The sequence below is a fragment of the Scleropages formosus genome, chromosome 7, assembly GCF_900964775.1.
Source record: "Scleropages formosus chromosome 7, fSclFor1.1, whole genome shotgun sequence".
Lineage (NCBI taxonomy): Eukaryota > Metazoa > Chordata > Actinopteri > Osteoglossiformes > Osteoglossidae > Scleropages > Scleropages formosus.
In genome coordinates, this window is record NC_041812.1 from 30388809 (window position 1) to 30406054 (window position 17246).

The window sequence follows — 17246 nt, forward strand, 5'->3', positions numbered from 1 at the left end:
CAGTGCAGCTTTCACAATATAGAAAAAATGTATTCTCATTAAGCATATTTAGTCGGGTATTTTCCCCTCTATTAACTAGGTTGTTAGTCAAGGTAGAATGAGTCTCAACCCTGATTGGTCTCCTAACAGAGAAATCAGCGCTTACCTTCACCCTTAATGGTTCGGTATTACCCTACTGCTTTTGTTAGGTCACTTACACATGATGTGCAACAGTCGAATGATATTCCATTGCTAATGGTTCACAGTAAAAGTGTTTGTGACAGACAGCGGCCACTGAAATCCGCACAAGACTCCAGCTGACAGTGAGGAGGCGTCACTAATTGCAGAAAAAAACGTGGCATGACTGGTTTTAAGGAAAGCTAAAGCATTAAGTGCAAAAACATTAAAGTAAGAAGAGTAGTGCATGTATCTCCTCTACTCGTTTCTCTGCACTGGCTTCCCATAGCTGCCCGGATCAAATTTAAGACCCTGGTTATTGCCTACAAATGCATCAATGGATCTGCTCCCAGCTATCTGCAAGACTTGGTCATTCGCTACATGCCAGCCAGACTGCTACACTCTTCCACATCTGCTCGCATGATGGTGGTCTCACGCATGAAAATTAAAGCACAGAGGTTCTCGGTTCTGGCTCATTGTGGTAGAACGACCTCCCCCCTCTCACTCGGAACTGCTGAATCCCTGTCCACATTTAAAACGGGTCTTAAAACTCATCTCTTCCGGACTTGCTTCGCCCACAATCTCTTAAGTTCATGTAAGGTATAAATGTTCATGATCGTACTCGGATCAATCCTTTACAGAGCCACTCCTGCAACGTAACGTAAATATTTATATGTATCTCAAAAAAGAACTACTAAGAAGGCGATTAGGAATCGGCGATATTCTGGTACAGTTTTATGCAGCTACTTGTGTGATGAACATCAGCGCATATGGTGAAGGAAACAAACTACTGTACTTAAGTCACACATCTACAGCTATGTCTCGTTCTCCTAATGTAATGAACGCATTGTATTTTCTATGAAATGTACATTGCTTTGGAGAAAAGCGTCTGCTGAATGAATAAATGTAGATCTAAAATGACAGAAATGAAGTAAAAGCACTTTTTTCTTGGAAATATACTCAAAAAGTATTGATAAAAAAAGAATTATTGTATGTCTAAATTGACTTAAATACAAGTAACTCCTTACTACCCCCCTCTGGGCCATTTATTATCTGGGTAATTTATAGTTGACTGCTGAGCCTGACATTCTCACATTACTTTATACCTCATATGCACCTTACATGTTAGCCAAGTGATCTTGCACACGAGGTAGCCTCTCAAAGGTCAAGATTCATAAAAGTTGCAAAAGAAATACACAAACAGCCACAGAAAAGCAGACAAGACCGAGTGTGTATGCGCTGCGTGTTTAAGGGTTCTATTTATTATTTATTCAAGAGATACTTTTTTTCCAAAGCAAGTTACGGTAATGCTTACAGTTTACACAGCTGAGTATTTTTTAACCAAAGTATTTTTACTGTAAGTAAAAGTGAGGCTTATTACAGCAGGAGGTGAGATCGGAACCTGAGTTTTTCAAACGCAAGGTTAACGGCCCTGACGTGTAGTACTGCACATGTTGTGTACTGAGAATTTTCAGAATAAATTTGCATTGAAAAGTAACTTTCTTTCATGCTGACGTGGTTTATGAGTGTGTTCATTAATAATAATCACTTACTTGTGCTAACTGCTTGTTCCAATCAGGGTTGTGGAGGTCCCCACCGTATCCGGGGACGACCGGAGGCAAAGCTGGAAGAGTGGGCCCTGGAGGGGATGCCACTCCACCGCAGAGGAGTCACACACTCACACTAACATGCAACTTCCACAAAGACTCTGCGAGATTTGAACCTACACCCAAACAGCCCAGCTGCTGTGAGGTGGTGGCACTACCTGCTGTGCCACTGTGCCACCCTTTAATAATAATAATAATGTTGGGCAGCACAGTGGCACAGAGAGTAGTGCTGGTGTCTCACAGGGCCTGGATGGTGCGAGAGGATGTGGGTTCGATCCCCACTCAGTCTGTGTGGAGTTTGCATATTCTCCCTGTGTCTGTTTCCTCTGGGTGCTCTGGTTTCCTCCCACAGTCAATAGACATGCTGTTCAGGTTCCCTCATAGTGTGTGTGTGTGTGTGTGTGTTCCACTGATGTATGGATGAGTGACCCAGTGTAAGTAGTGTATCTAGCAGAGTAAATCATCAGAGTGAATAAGGTGTGTGGGCTGGTAACACTACATAGAGTTCATTGGCAGTCCCTTTGGAGAAAAGTGTTTGCTAAATATGTAAATGTTATAATAATAGATATACATATATCATTTCTCACTGGAAAACAGACCAAATGTTTCACAAAATATTTGCTGTGCACTTACACTGTTTAGAGGGGTATAGCTGTATGTTGTTCTGCAGATTCCTTGCACTGGATATAAAACAATCCCCCACAGACATGTCGCTAGACCCAGAGAGAGATGTTTTTTAATTTGAAAGGGAAAGTTACATTAAATTTTTTTTTTTGCTTATGTTTTATATTTTGCATATTGTGTAGTGTATATGGGGGGCACAGTGGCGTGGTGTGCTGTGGCAGGTTTGGCAGGTCCTGCTCCCTGGTGGGTCTGGGGTTCGAGTCCCGCTTGGGGTGCCTTGCAATGGACTGGCGTCCCCTCCTGGGTGTGTCCCCTCCCCTTCCAGGCTCCCGCCCTGTGTTGCCGGGTTAGGCTCCGGATCGCCGCGACCCCACTTGGGACAAGCGTGTGTAGTATATATTTTATTAGTGACTGTGCACTGTTACTATGAAATATAGTACAGAAAAAAAACAGAAAACCCTCACAATATATTTATGTGTATTAAGTGCTTCTGTTCAGAAAATAATAAAATTTATTGGAGGGTTAGGAGCAAGTATCTTATGAAGTGTTTTATCCCAGTGAGAACAAGTGTTGCTTGTTGTCTCCTGCTACCACTGCATTCGATCCACTGCGTTGCTCTCATATACTGTATGTGCAGCATCCCAAAAAATGACCCCAATCCAGGGTATTACTGGGGGGGCTGCGGTGGTGTAGCGGGTTTGACCAGGTCCTGATCTCTGGTGGGTCTGGGGTTCGAGTCCCGTTTGGGGTGCCCTGTGACAGACTGGCATCCTGTCCTGGGTGTGTCCCCCTCCCCCTCCAGCCCTACACCCTGCGTTACCGAGCTAGGCTCCAGCTTCCCGCGACCCCATATGGGACAAGCGGCTTCAGACAATGTGTGTGCAGTGTGTTACTTATTATTTCATCGCCCTTTGTTGCAACCTCTTTGTGTTTTTTTTTTTTTTTTTTTCCTGGTGTGGTTTCACACTGTGATCTCCTGATGTTTCTTCACCCTAATTTCAAGTGGAGGGGATGCAAAGGAGGATGCGAACTACTGGAGAAGTTTCCCAGTTTGAGATGCTAGGAAGGCCATGCTCAGGGTCCCCCAGCGCAGAGTGCGGTCAAATTGAAAGAGAAGAGCGTGATGTACCAGTGAGGTGGAGAAGAGCAACGGTGGAGAAGGAGAGGAGCTCTGAATGTCTCACGGACCACGACCGGCAAGGCCCTTCATCGCGCTTACCATGTTAAAAGGTAAAGAGGGCGCAGCAGAAAATCTCTTTGTCCTCGCGAAGAACTCATGCTCTGGACTGGAGACCTTACGGTCCTTTTTCATAAATGTTAGGTGGAGAGCGAGACATAGGGTCGCCATGAAATCCGAAGGAAACTACAGTGGTAAATCGTAGTACTTAGTGAAGACGTACAACGCCGACTTCTGCCTCTCGGCGAGAAATCGACGATGAGAAATGAAGAACGGGGGATGTGACAGTCAAGAGGAAGACCCAGGAAAGATCTGGAGAAGGTCCTCAGAGGTGCTGACGGACCAACCCCAAGGAGGACGGCTGCAGTTGTTCCAGCAGTGTTTTTCCTACCAGGTTATGGATGTGTGTTTTAAAAGTGAGGGCAGGAGAAGGACGGAGCCCCTCGAACGGGGGTTCAATTGTCACGTGGCTACATAGTTTCTCGATGTTTCCTCTGGGTGGCCGTTGATCAGAAAGGCGCATTTTCGGGCTCTATGGCTCCAATAGGAGGTGATGATGACGCGCTCCGTTCGCTCCTCTCACACCACTTGTCCCCAAGTGCGATGTATGATGATGGATTCGGAAATGCAGACAGAGAGAGTAGGAGGACGCGAAGTGATGCGAACGCGCCCTGTGTGTGTGTGTGTGTGTGTGAGAATGAAGGCACTGACTGGAAAGAGACACGTGACACCGCGTGTGTCCCCCCCGCTGTCAACCCCTTCTTTCTGCAGCTCGTGATCCCGCCCGGCGACGACGACGCGGGTGGCGGCGGTGCTCGTGGCCACATCGGCCCGGGTGTCAGTGAAGCCGGAGCGCGGATCAGGATCGCGGCGCCGGATCCTCCTTTCGCATCGACGCACGTGTTCGTACGGAGCGCGCGACAGCTTAACGTCGCCCGGCACTTCGTCTCTTGTGTTCTCTCTCCGTGTGCGAATGAATCTCCGTCTTAGTTCGTGTCTCTTCTGTTGTGCGCGAGCGCGAGGCAAAAGAGAGCATGCGCGATTTCTGTGTGTAAACAGTCTAATACAGTACTATATTCTGGGTAAACGTGGTGGTGTTTAGTCAGTGTAGTACGGTACTATCCTTTGGGTACACGTGTTAGTGTTTAGTAGTGAGGTACAGAACTATACTTTGGGTACAGATACTGTTTGGTGTGGTACGGTACTATACTTTTGGTACATGTGGTAGTGTGTAGTGTAGTACAGTACTGTACTCTGGGTACACATGATAGTGTTTAGTGAGGTACAGTACTATACTTTGGGTACAGATGCTGTTTAGTGTAGTATAGTGCTATACTTTTGGTACAGATACTGTTTAGTGTAGTATAGTACTATACTTTGGGTACAGATACTGTTTAGTGTAGTATGGTACTATACTCTGGATACATGTGGTGGTGTTTAGTCTGGTACAGTACTATACCCTGGGTACATATACTGTTTAGTGTAGTACGGTACTAAACTCTGGGTAAATGTGGTGGTGTGTAGTGTAGTATAGTACTATATTTTGGGTACATATACTGTTTATTGTGGTACAGTACTATACTTTTGGTACATGTGGTAGTGTGTAGTGTAGTACGGTACTATACTCTGGGTACACATGATAGTGTTTAGTGAGGTACGGTACTATACTTTTGGTACATGTGGTAGTGTTCAGTGTAGTACAGTACTATCCTCTGGGTACATTGGATATTTGGCACAGCTTTTCACTCTTGGTTTCCATCTTTCTGTGAGCTCATTCAATGTTTAACGTCTGATTCAGAAGTGACGGATTAAAGTGAGAAAACAACTGGCTAATTATTATTGACTGTATTGTTTTCCTTATCAATTATCATATTTCCCCGGTGGCCTGTGTCACTTCGCCGTACAACACTTACACTTCCGAGTGACACAGTGACCGAGATCATTAATGCTGGTGTTTAAACAGCCTTCTGTGAGAGAAGACCATGGAAACCTGGTGTTTGTCTTCAACTGTTGTTACTGTTGTCATTGTCGTTGTTGTTATATACCGTGTATCAGTGTGATCGTTTTCCATCGCTACCTTGTTCTTTGTGCCGACAGCTGCAGCGAAGATGTCCGAGAGCTCGAGCGACACGGACTCTTCTCCGTGGACCATCATTAGTAATGAGGTGTGTTTGTTAGAAGGGCACGTATTGCATGCAGATCATCAAAGTAGTTTTTCACTCGTTATTAATCCGCTCACATCATTACCAGGATTAACCGGGATATTTTTGCATGAGAAAGTCTGTGAATTAAACAAACTATATTTAGAGGCCTTGCTTTGATCACGGCTCAATTGCCCATAGTGTGTGTATGGGCGAGTGAGTGAGTGTGTGTGTGGCTACCCTGTGACACACGGGCATCCCTTCCAGGGGGTACCCCTCCTCAGAGATAGTCTCCGCACCCCCCGCAACCCTGATCAGGTCAAAGGGCTACTGCAGATGAGTGGCTGGCATGGTGTTTATCACAGATTAGACTAGATGGATGTCAGCAGAGTGTATAAACTGGAGAGGTTTTAACGCTGTAATAGCTGTCTCGCTCCTGTATGGGACATACCATGCTAGAATACTCTTATTTACTGTGTCCTGGTAGAAGATGAGTTGATCTCCCACAGGACGAATGCAGTTTAGACATTACGTGTGGGATCGTCGGATAGGGACATAAACGTCCTCGCCGCGTAATCTTGATGTGTCGGGGAAGGGACTGCTCTTTTACGCTCCATCGATGCACGCTGCGATTTTTGCACGAGCCCGAGTTTGGAAGCTTCCTTCCAGAGTCGTCTGTCGCGTGACGTTTCCTGTAGAAGCGAACGCATTTCCCGTGTTACGCAGCAAACGTTGTGGCCGCGTGCTGGCTGGGTGTGAGTGGAGCCGGTGCAGTCAGCGATGTGACGGTGTCACGGTGGCCCTTCTTTTTTCTTGGGGGGCTCTTGAGAAGAACGCAGAGCTGAGCTGGAAGTGTCCCGACGCTCTTGTTTGCTGTGGTTCTCAAGGGCTCGGATATTGAGGCTCTGGGGCTTGAGGATGGAGGGGGTGGTGGCGAGAGCCGCTCTGAAAGCCCTCCCTCCACAGAGGAGGTGAGGGACCGGGACGGGGACGGGGACCGGGACCAGGACCAGGAGGGGCTGCCAGTCCCCTGTGGTATGGACCCATTGATCACCATGTTGCAGGCTGCTCTTATCCCTCCCGGTAGGATAAAACACACATTTACACATGATAAAGGTTAAAAAACCTAACACTTGATGGGAACGGTGGGGAAAAATGAAATGCTGATCCAGTCAAACACTGTGTTGTAAATTATGGAGAAATACCCCAGAAACAAATTTTTTCATCTGTTTTGCCTCCTTCAGGTCCCGAGTCTTACCAGCAAGAGGAAGCGCGAGAGGAAACGGAGCCTGTCCGAGAGGTTGAGTATAGCTCCTTTGAACACCTTAAAATGTGTCGCCGATTTCTGAAATTATTTCTCTTGCTCCTTGAGGCCCTTTTCAAGTTTTGACAGTGAGACAGTGGTTCTTTTTTTTTCTTCAGGTGGGGGCAGATGGGCTGGGAACTGAAGCTGCGATGCGGCGATCTGCGAGCATGAAGGGGGCGGAGCTTGCCATGTGGGCAGGGCCTAAGACAGAAGGGGCGGAGCCACATGGAAGGGAATTCCACCTGGACACCATCGGCGTGGCCCAGACCCGTAAGGGGTGCCGCTTCTCTCACATTACCTCCTCCTCTTGACAATTCGCTCTACTTTGAGCCGTGCGCATACGTCTAGGACTCTTCCCTTCAATTTCATTAGGAGGAAGTCAAAAAACCCTCATATTCAAAAACAGATGCAGATATCGAGCTTCGTTTACGGATTGCCCAATTGCACATTTACGAATTAAAGCCCTGTGACCATCACAAATTCCAAGCGTCTTCCCATCTTAAGAAATGCACGCTTTGGATAAAATCACTATTGACGTAGGGATGATGGAGCTGCGGCCAGGTGCACTATTTGCAAATAACTCGCAATTTTCTCTGAAAATAAGTGGAAATTGACCAAAGTATTTGGTCTCCACACCGTTGATGTTAAAGACCTTTTTTTTGGTTCACAAGTTAATATATCCTTTTTAATCTGATATTAAAAAGAAATGGTATTGGCAAAATTATTAACACCTCAGACTGAATAACTTTGATTTATGGCCACGACTGTACGCAAAAAAAATAAAAAAACCATAAAACCTAGCAATACATAATGAGAAATGACATTCTTTCCTGTGAATTCTTGATGCAGATGCAAGTGTTGTGGTGAAGTGAATGGAAACTTCCAGAAGGCCTGAGTGACTTGAGGAGCCGCCCTAAAGGGCATTTGCTTGGCAGCTACCCTTGGTCCATGTGGCCCGAAGTGACCCGCAGCGAAATCGATATCGCGCTGAAGTTGCTCAACTGCTCCGGCCGTAGAACGCCGGTGGCACGCGGTTCGCAGAATTCCGCACCGCTTTGACGTTAACAAGCTGGGTACTTTCGACGGCCCACGGGTTCATGAGTTTCACAACGCCGTCACTAAGCAGAGTGTGACTGCGCTTGTGTTCCGCCAACCTGCGTGCGAATTACCATCAAAGCATTGTGGGAATCGTCTTAGGAAGCTGCTGGATGCACTTTGATTTTCTTCTTCCTGTGAAGTCTTGACGTGATTGCGGTAAACCTGTGTATCGTTGTGTGTCGATTGCCCGACGCCGTTCTTCAGCCTGAGGGTGCAACTGTGAATTCTTGAGGTCGGCTCTAATCTTCCAGCATCTGTGTTCTGCGATACAACTTTGTTCAGACCTTTGGTATGACTGGAGCAACATTCGGGGTTCCCCCTTCCCCTTCTGAGCCCAGTCTGTCCCCCTTTCCGCCCCCAAACCCTACATGGTGCCAAAATGAACGAGTGCCAGTCAGCATCAGCGTCATGGCATTGCGCATGTGACACTGTTGCCGTGGAGCACGGGGGTTTCACCCCCTTTCAGCATGAACTCAACGCTCATGACTGGGGGTTTCACCCATGTGAGTGTAACCTAATCCTCGGGGTAGAAGGGGTTCCACTCATGTGATGTGATCCTCCGGCACAGAGCAAGTTTCGAGTTACCACAAGCTTGTTTCGGTGAGCGTTAACCATTTCCCCATGTCAGCCTGTCTCCACTATGATGGCCTTCCAATTTTACACTGTAGAACAACATCTGAACCCTTATATTGACCCATATAGTCAGAATTTATATTGACCTTATAATTTCTCTTGCGAGGGGTTCGAATTACCGTTATTTGTTATGGAAAGGGGGGGGTGCGGTGGCGCAGTGGGTTGGACCACAGTCCTGCTCTTTGGTGGGTCTGGGGTTCAAGTCCCGCTTGGGGTGCCTTGCGATGGACTGGCGTCCCGTCCTGGGTGTGTCCCCTCCCCCTCCAGCCTTACGCTCTGAGTTGCCGGGTTAGGCTCCGGTTCCCCGTGACCCTGTATGGGACAAGCGGTTCTGAAAATGTGTGTGTGTGTGTGTGTGTTATGGAAAGAAATGATTGGTTCACGGATGAAAAATGTATCCTCCAAAAAAATGCATTGAAATAGCAAACTGAAAGGTATTTATATGCCTGATAATGCCAACACCAACATGTAGCATTGCATCACTAACGACTTTTTTATTTCCTAGTTGCTTTTCGTGTGATATTTTTGTCATTCATCGTTCATTCGTGACCCATAACAGCTCATCCAGTGCGGGGTTGCGGAGGTGCGGAGCCTATTCTGGAAGCATTGGTTGCGGGGCAGGGTACAGCCTGGATGGGGACGTTTTGATAATTTGGCTCATGGGTGTTTATGGAAGGGGGATGCGGTGGCGCAGCCGGTTTGGCCTCTGCCTGCTCTCTAGTGGGTTTGGGGTTCGAGTCCTGCTTGGGGTGCCTTGTAATGGACCGGTATCCCGTCCTGGGTGTGTCCCCTCCGCATCCAGCCTGGTGCCCTGTATTGCCGGGTTAGGCTCCAGTCCACCATGACCCCACTTGGGACAAAGTGGTTTCAGGCTGTGTGTGTGTGTTTATGGTGTAAAGGAATAAGGTTTACAAAACAACTACCTTTGTCTTTCTCGCTGCAAAGCACACAAACACTATGCTGTTAGATATGCCTTATCAACATTTTGTCCCTAGATAAAGGCTTTATTTACCCTAGTGTAAAGGTACTTATATTTATCTGACACTTTTCTCCAAAGCAACTTATAAACAAATAAGAAATAAATAAATAATTTATTTACCCATTTATACAGGTGGGTGATTTTACTGGAGAAGTTTAGGCTAAGTACTTTGCTCATGGGTACTACAGCCAGAGGTGAGGCTCAAACCTGCAACCTTCGAGTCCAAAGGCAGTAGCTCTAGCCACTATATACTGTCTGCCCCTGTATTGGTGTTATAAAAGTTGCTTATATGATTGAAGTTAATATTTATGTTTATAGTTTATTTCTAAAAGTAAATGTTGAATGTGCCATTTCGGTTGTGATTCATATTTACCTTAACTGTTGGTTGTGATGGTCAGCGTGATAGATAGGATGTAGGAAGTATGTACCGTAGTCGGTGTACTTATGGCCTTACCGCGTTAATAAACTTCTCGAGGGAACGTCTGTGTCTGTTTCCAGCATCTGTATTAGCGGCACATTTTGGACCCTTCGGTACACTAGTGGCCACGGCATTCGGGATGATGTAGAAGTTAATACTGCGAATTATCCGGAAAATAACCAGATTGACCCCCTCGCGGGACAAATATTTACGGGTTTGAGGCACCGAATCTCTGTCCCGAAACGTGTGACATACGCTGTTGTACAAACCCCATTTCCAGAAAAGTTGGGACACTTTCTAAAAATACAACAAAAATTAAAAATCTGATCTGTTCATTCACTTGAACCGTTATTTAACAGACAAAAGGATATATAAAAGATTTTCAGTGTTTTCACTGATGAACTTAATTCTATTTGTTGAATATAAACAAATTTATAAGCCGATGCCTGCAGCACAGTCGAAAAAAGTTGGGACAGAGGCATGTTTCCACTCTATTACATCACCTTTCTTTTTAAATACACTTTTTAATCGTTTGGGAACTGAGGATACTAATTGTTGCAGTTTTGCAAGTGGAATTTTCGCCCATTCTTGCTTGTTACAAGACTTCAGCTGCTCAGCAGTCCATGATTGTCATTGTCATTGAGTCTCTTTGCGATGTGCGAACTGGACTGCTGGCAGGCCGGTCAAGCACATGCACTCTGTGTCCACAAAGCCACCCTGTTGTAGCATGTCCAGAATGAGGCCTGGCATTGTCTTGCTGAAATAACCATTGACTTCCTGGGAAAAGATGTTGCCTTGATGGCACCATATGTCTCTAAAATCCCAATAAACGCCTCCGCATAAATGGTACCTTCACACATATGCAAGTCACCCATGACATGGCCACTGATGGACCCCCATATCATCACAGATGCTGGCTTTTGCGCCTTTCGCTGCTAACAGTCTGGATGGTTCTTTTCGTCTTTGGCACGGAGAACTCAACATCCGTTTTTCCCGAAAACAAGCTGAAACGTGGACTCATCTGACCACAGCACATGTTTCCACGACCTTTCAGTCCATCTAAGATGAGCTCAGGCCCAGAGATCTCGGCAGTATTTCCACATAGAACTGATGCATGCCTTCCTCCTTGCATAATAGAGTTTCCGGTTGCATTTCTGCATGCAGCAGCGGACCGTGTTAAGTGACAATGCTTGGCTGAAATATTCCCGAGCCCACGTGGCTATATTTGTCACAGTAGCATGACAGTTTCTCATGCAATGCCATCTAAGGGCTCGAAGGTCACGCCTTGCCCTTTACGCACTGAGATTTCTCTGGAGTCCATGAATCTTTTCATGGTTACATGAATATTATCTACTGTAGATGGTGAAAGACCTAAATTCTTAAATGTTCTTTTTGAACTGATTGACAATTTTCTCACAAAGTTTGGCACAAACTGATGAGCCACGACCCATCCTTGTCTGCAAAGACTGCGTCTTTGGTGGATGCTCCTTTTAGACCCAGTCATGATACCCTCACCAGTTAGCAATTCACCTGCTTATTGTAGAATCTTCCAAAACGGTCTTACTTGAATATTCTATAAACTTTCACTCTTATTTCGCCTCTGTCCCAACTTTTTTGGAATGTGTTGATGGCATCAGATTCGAAATTTGCTTATATTTACAAAATACAATCAAGTTGCTTAGCCAAAACACTAAAAGTCATTTCTTTGTACTTTTTTTCCAGTTAAATAAAGGTTGAAGAGAATTTACAAATTGCAGATTTTTGTTTTTATTGCATTTTAGAAAGTGTCCCAACTTTTCTGGAAATGGGGTTTGTACAGCATAAAATACCTGTTGCGCAAGTAACCAAAACGGTACTTACCACCAAGCCAAAATGCTACGGTACTGAATAACACCCTATATAAAAGCTCTATGTCTTTTCATTCACAGCATTTCTTTTTTATGGGAGCTCATAATGTACGGGGTGAGTGCGCTGAGCCGAGCAAGGGATATGAAAGCGAGTTTCCTACGTAAACCTCATCTTGGTTTCTAAGGGAGCTCTAGCAGAAGAACCAGATGAGTTATGTTCTGCCCTGTGTTCGCATGCGTGCCCACATGCAGGAGTGTTCCCGGTGGCACCCCCTGCAGGAGGCTCCAGCAGCAGCGAGGAGGAGCCCAGGGGTCAGCTGCCTGGTCCGCTCATGCGAAAACGCAGAGTCAAACTGGCTGGGGCCCCTGTCTCCGCTGAGGGTGGGACTTCTGGACAGCCAGAGCAACCTAAACCAGGACAGAAGGAGATGCAGAGGCAGGAACCAGAAACTGTGGAGCCAGGGGTGATCACTCTTATCCACGGTATCTTCAGCAGCACCTTGAGCACTTGCATTTTACTAGCCCTGGTCGTAACCCTCAGCCTGAGCCTTGGCTACTTATATGGTGAGTATGTGTTGCTGTCTCCTACGTGTTTGGTTAAATATGAAAATTGAGATGGAGCGGGGGACAGATGCAGAACACATTATATACTTAAATTTACATTTACATTTATTCACTTAGCAGACACTTTTCTCCAAAGCGACTTTCAATGGATACTAGGTAGTGTTATGAGCCCACACACCTTATTCACCAAGGTGATTTACACTGCTAGATACACTACTTACAATGGGTCACTCATCCATACTCATTCCTGCACAAAAAAAGGGTTTCGGGGTGCCAATGTGGCATTTTTCTGAAAGTCGGGGGGGTGGACCTATTCCCTCCTCCATAGTACATCGTTTCTTGCTAAACCTCGTATCAGACTGAACGCACCTGATCAATGGCATTGATTAGAGCTCATTAGGGCTCATTTTTGATCGTGACCAGTTTGTATTTCTGTGACGGGCAGCTGCATCCCACCGCTCCAGTGCGTCTCTCCTCCTGCTTTACCGTCCATGCTGGAAGTCTTTGAGTGTTCCGCTGTTCTCCAGGTACATTTCACGTTCAGGAGATGCAGAAGGCGAAGGTGGAGACGGTTCGACTGGAAGATCTTATGGATGCTAGAGGAGATCAGCGCTCATGTGAGAAGGTCATTGAGGATAGCAAGGTCAATGAAACATGACAATTTGGATTCTGGATTTTTTCACAGTAAAAGAGTGCTCATAAAAACCAAAATCAAAGCTTTATTTGTTCCTCTATACTTAGTTTTTGCAACCTCCCCATTACCTCATTTTCCTTGCTTGCGCAAGAGAGAAAAACTGAATGCATGATAACAGTAAAACTTCAGTTGCCAATTTTTTCCCAGAAAAATTGTGATCATATAAAGGAGAGGCACTATTTCGGTACACTTCTCTTACTTGTGTTACTGGGTAGTTTTAATCTATGACAAGATTGCTTTGTGCAAGCAAATGCTTGCTTCCCAGGCAACTGGCAAACACTTTCTCTTTGACGTTCATCGGGGCATTTCAACACCTGATGCTACATGTCTCAGAGCTCGGCTTTTACAAGCAAAATGCATTCTTTTAGGATATGATGCAGATGGACTGCAGCGTTTCACAAGCTTGACTTCAGCCGAGTGTTTCTTGCTATTAAACGTTTGAGAGATGTAGTTGGAGTCACTCGTCCAATGTGGTAGCGAACTGCAGTTAACGAGCTGAATGGGATAAACGACAAAGTCAAAGGGAGTGAGTTCAAGCAGAGCTTGGCGTATGACAGTTACAAATGCGCTCACGGCCGGCAATCCGTCTCCGTCCAGGGAGCGGTTCAGTCCGTGGTGGCGGACCTGCAGGAGAAAGCTGGCATGGCTTCACCACTCGCTGAGAATATGGATCAGAACATTAGAGAGAGCACCAAGCTCGTGGTCAGTGAGGACGAGCCCCAGGTAACTCACATCTATGCTGAACCGTTTCACTGTTTGAACTACAGATGCTCCTCGATTAACAATGGGGCTCCGTTCTGATAAACCCATCGTAAGTGGAAAAAGAATGGAGTACCGCACCTACCGAACATCATAGCCTGGCCTCCCTGAAACGTGCTCAGGTCATTTACCCATAGCCTACAGCTGGGCAAATTTAAGCAGGAGACGCACATGGGTGTTTAGTAGACATGATGGGATGTGAAGACACGAAAAAAAAATGCTTTCAACACAGTATCGATTGTTTACACTCATTGGCGTGATCGATACAGAGACCGTGAGCACGGTTGAGTGGATGCTGCGACTCGCTGCCACCTCCCAGCATCGGGAGAGAGTATCGTACCACATATCATAAGCTTGGGAACAGATTGAGATTCAAAATTCGAAGTACGGATTCTACCGAATGCGTATCGCTATCGTACCATCGTACCTACGAAAAATCGTAAGTCGAACCATCGTAAGTAGAGGAGTGTCTGTATTTCATTTCATAGAAATAAATTTAAATTTTTAATGTGTGGCATAATAATTTGTTGTGTTTCCTGAAAAATCCCATTGCAACGTCACTGATCATGTACAGTGTAAGTTTATAGGTAATTATTGCCTGCAAGTTGGCTGTAACACACTGAGGTGCGTAGCATGTACTTGAACAGTTTTCTGAAAATATATTTTAACTGAACCCAGAAAGAGGACATTCGACTGAAACACGAGGAGAGTGGCAGGACTGAAGAGGATCGAGAATCGGAGCAGGTGTCAAGGAAGAGCCAGCAGCTGAAGAGCTCACTGGAGTGTGAGGAGAAGTCCGTGTCCACTCTGCAGGAGGAGCTGCGGAACCTTCGTTCGCAGATCCGCAACCTGGAGTGGAAGGGCGTCGACACGCACTCCGTGCTGCACGAGAGCCAGCAGAGCAAGGGTCACGAGGAGGAGGAGCGCCAGCGGATGCTGAGCTTCATGGTCCTGAGGGAGGTGCTCACTGCTGAGGCTCGAGTGCTGCGTAGGGAGCTGGACAGGGAGCGGCGGGTGACGGGCCTCCTCAAGGAGGAGCTGGGGTATGTGGGTCCTGCAGGAATGGCCAACAAGGAAATAGAGGAGCTACAGGCCCGTCTGGAGGAGCTGGAAAGGAAGCTGAATTTTGAGCGGCAGCGCTCTGACCTGTGGGAGAAGCTGTATATGAAGGCCACAGATGAGAGGGCGACAGGGGACATCTATGGCACAGTGGACAAAGTTAAGGACATGGAGCATGTTGCGAAGAACTGTACAAAGGCACTGGTTCACCACCATGAGCAGATCAAGAAGGATAAAGAGGAGACCTTCAGGAAGTTCCCAGACACTGTGAACCCTCTCTTCCGTTATTACAAGGACTCGGCCAAGAGCTTTTTTGGCAAGGATGAATGGCATCATATGAGGAGACCTTTTGAAAGAAGAGATTCCAGAGGGGAGCGCTGCGAGCAAAGGCAGACGTGTTTGGACCACCGTGGCACCGGGCTGTTCTGGCAGCACAAATCTCTGCTTCAACTCCTGCCGAGGGCCTCAGACAACTTCGAGGCAGTCGGTGACGGGCAGACTCCAGGCGTCAAAGTTCACGTTTATCCGCACGAGGTCCTTGATGCAGGAATGTTCAGAGGATGCTCCGGGGTGACTGACTGCGCATACCAAGAGTCCATAAGCCTCTTCAATAAGCCTCTGGACCCGGTCCGCATGGAGGATTTCAGCCAGCTCCTTTACAGCTACCTCCAGCAAGAAACAGACCACTTTCACCGCTGGGAGGAACTACAGCACTTCATTGACCGTTTCTTTGACAACGGCGTCTTCATCCACCATCAGATGATGTTCACGGACTTTGTCAGTGGTGTGGAGGACTATTTGAAGAATATGGATGAGTTTAACATGGATATGTTTAAGGGTCTTGACAAGTACATTTACAGGCACTTCTTTGGAGACAGCTACTCAGAGTGGTATGAGCAGAGGTAAGTTTCAAGGAATCGAGAGCAGCGGTCACGGTTTTAAGTGAACACAGCACATACGTAAATTATACACCTGATGCCATGTTGCTGTATATACTTTATAAAGTAACTTGTCTTAACTCCTTATTTACCTCATCGAGTTTTTTTTCTAGATAATTTTTGCAGGGCAATAAGGCCCTGACTGTTGACAGCAAGAGGAAGCACTGTGTGACCTGCTCCAGAACTGTCCTAACCCTAACCCAGTCAACCGTCATGTGTCGTACTGCCTACATGAATGCATGTATGTCTTTTTTTCTGCTTATGTTTCAACAAGTAGTGCAGAAAGAGCTTCTGGTCATCACCAAAGTCACCAAAAGGCTCATGTGCATCTGCAAAGAGACAGGAAGTGGACGAGGCCCAGGGAAACTCGTGAGAGACATATAGCAGATGTGAAAATAGAGCTGGATCCAACTCCTTTTCATCCAAAATATTAATATTAACAGAACTCTTCAGAGATCACTTTGTCGCAAGTGCAGCTGTGATTTCAGTTTTTTATTTGATGGAGTTTTTTTTCATGCTCTGTGTTTGCATAATAGCGACCTTTTAAAGCGCAGTGCAACAAAGTGCTGGATTTAAGCTCTTCTGTGTTGTGCAATAAGTTATCAAGTGATGAGGACGGAAACGCTTTTCTTGTACCGCTTTTTCTCAGCCATAATGCACACAAAAAATCTGAAAGAGAAATGTTTCACATCTATTGAGTGTTTTTACTTACATGGTGTTCATGAGCTTTGTGATAGTAGTTGTAAATTCTCCTTATATGAAATATGACTTGGTTAAAAACATTACTGTACCTGATACTTTATAGAAAGATTAAAAAAAAGAATCCAAGGATTTTTATGATCTATGAATTTCTACATATGTGATTAAACCTTAAAAAAAAAATCCTTTGTGTGTGATTTTACTTACATGAGAAATCAGTGAGACTCGTTGGTGTCACTGAAAGAAGACTCAACTTCTTGCATGCAGGAAAAAAAAAAGGGCAATGTAGCCAGTGGGATGGTTTACCCCACTGTTTGTTAAATGAAGCAAATAATATTTACACTTTTTTTCTGCATGGTGCCAATAAGTAAAATGAACAAAATAACTGAAAAAGAGGACAATTTAATTTTGCAATAGGAGGCTATTAGCACTCGCTGTGTTGTTTTCTCACTATTGCAAATGAAACACACACACACACAGTCTGAACCGCTTGTCCCATTGGGGGGGGGTCACAGGGAGCCAGAGCCTAACCCAGCAACTCAGGGCA

At 45.9% G+C, this 17246-nt stretch overlaps 1 protein-coding gene across 9 annotated transcripts; it reads left to right on the plus strand.

Moving 5' to 3' along the window:
- Nucleotides 1-4133: 4133 nt before the first annotated feature.
- LOC108929086 (cell cycle progression protein 1-like) lies at nt 4134-16855 on the plus strand. Of its 9 annotated transcripts, none has more exons than XM_029253780.1 (10): nt 4134-4531; nt 5662-5729; nt 6593-6788; nt 6950-7005; nt 7128-7281; nt 12239-12550; nt 13078-13175; nt 13842-13967; nt 14682-15964; nt 16275-16855. In XM_029253780.1, the coding sequence occupies exons 1-10, from the start codon at nt 4168-4170 to the stop codon at nt 16432-16434; spliced, it is 2817 nt and encodes a 938-aa protein (XP_029109613.1). In that variant the 5' UTR covers nt 4134-4167; the 3' UTR covers nt 16435-16855. The 9 variants fall into 9 exon arrangements, with proteins under 9 accessions (XP_029109613.1, XP_018598927.1, XP_018598937.2 ...); XM_018743411.2 differs by having other exon boundaries at nt 4135-4611; nt 13078-13193; nt 16275-16854; XM_018743421.2 differs by having other exon boundaries at nt 4135-4531; nt 13078-13193; nt 16275-16854.
- Nucleotides 16856-17246: the final 391 nt, after the last annotated feature.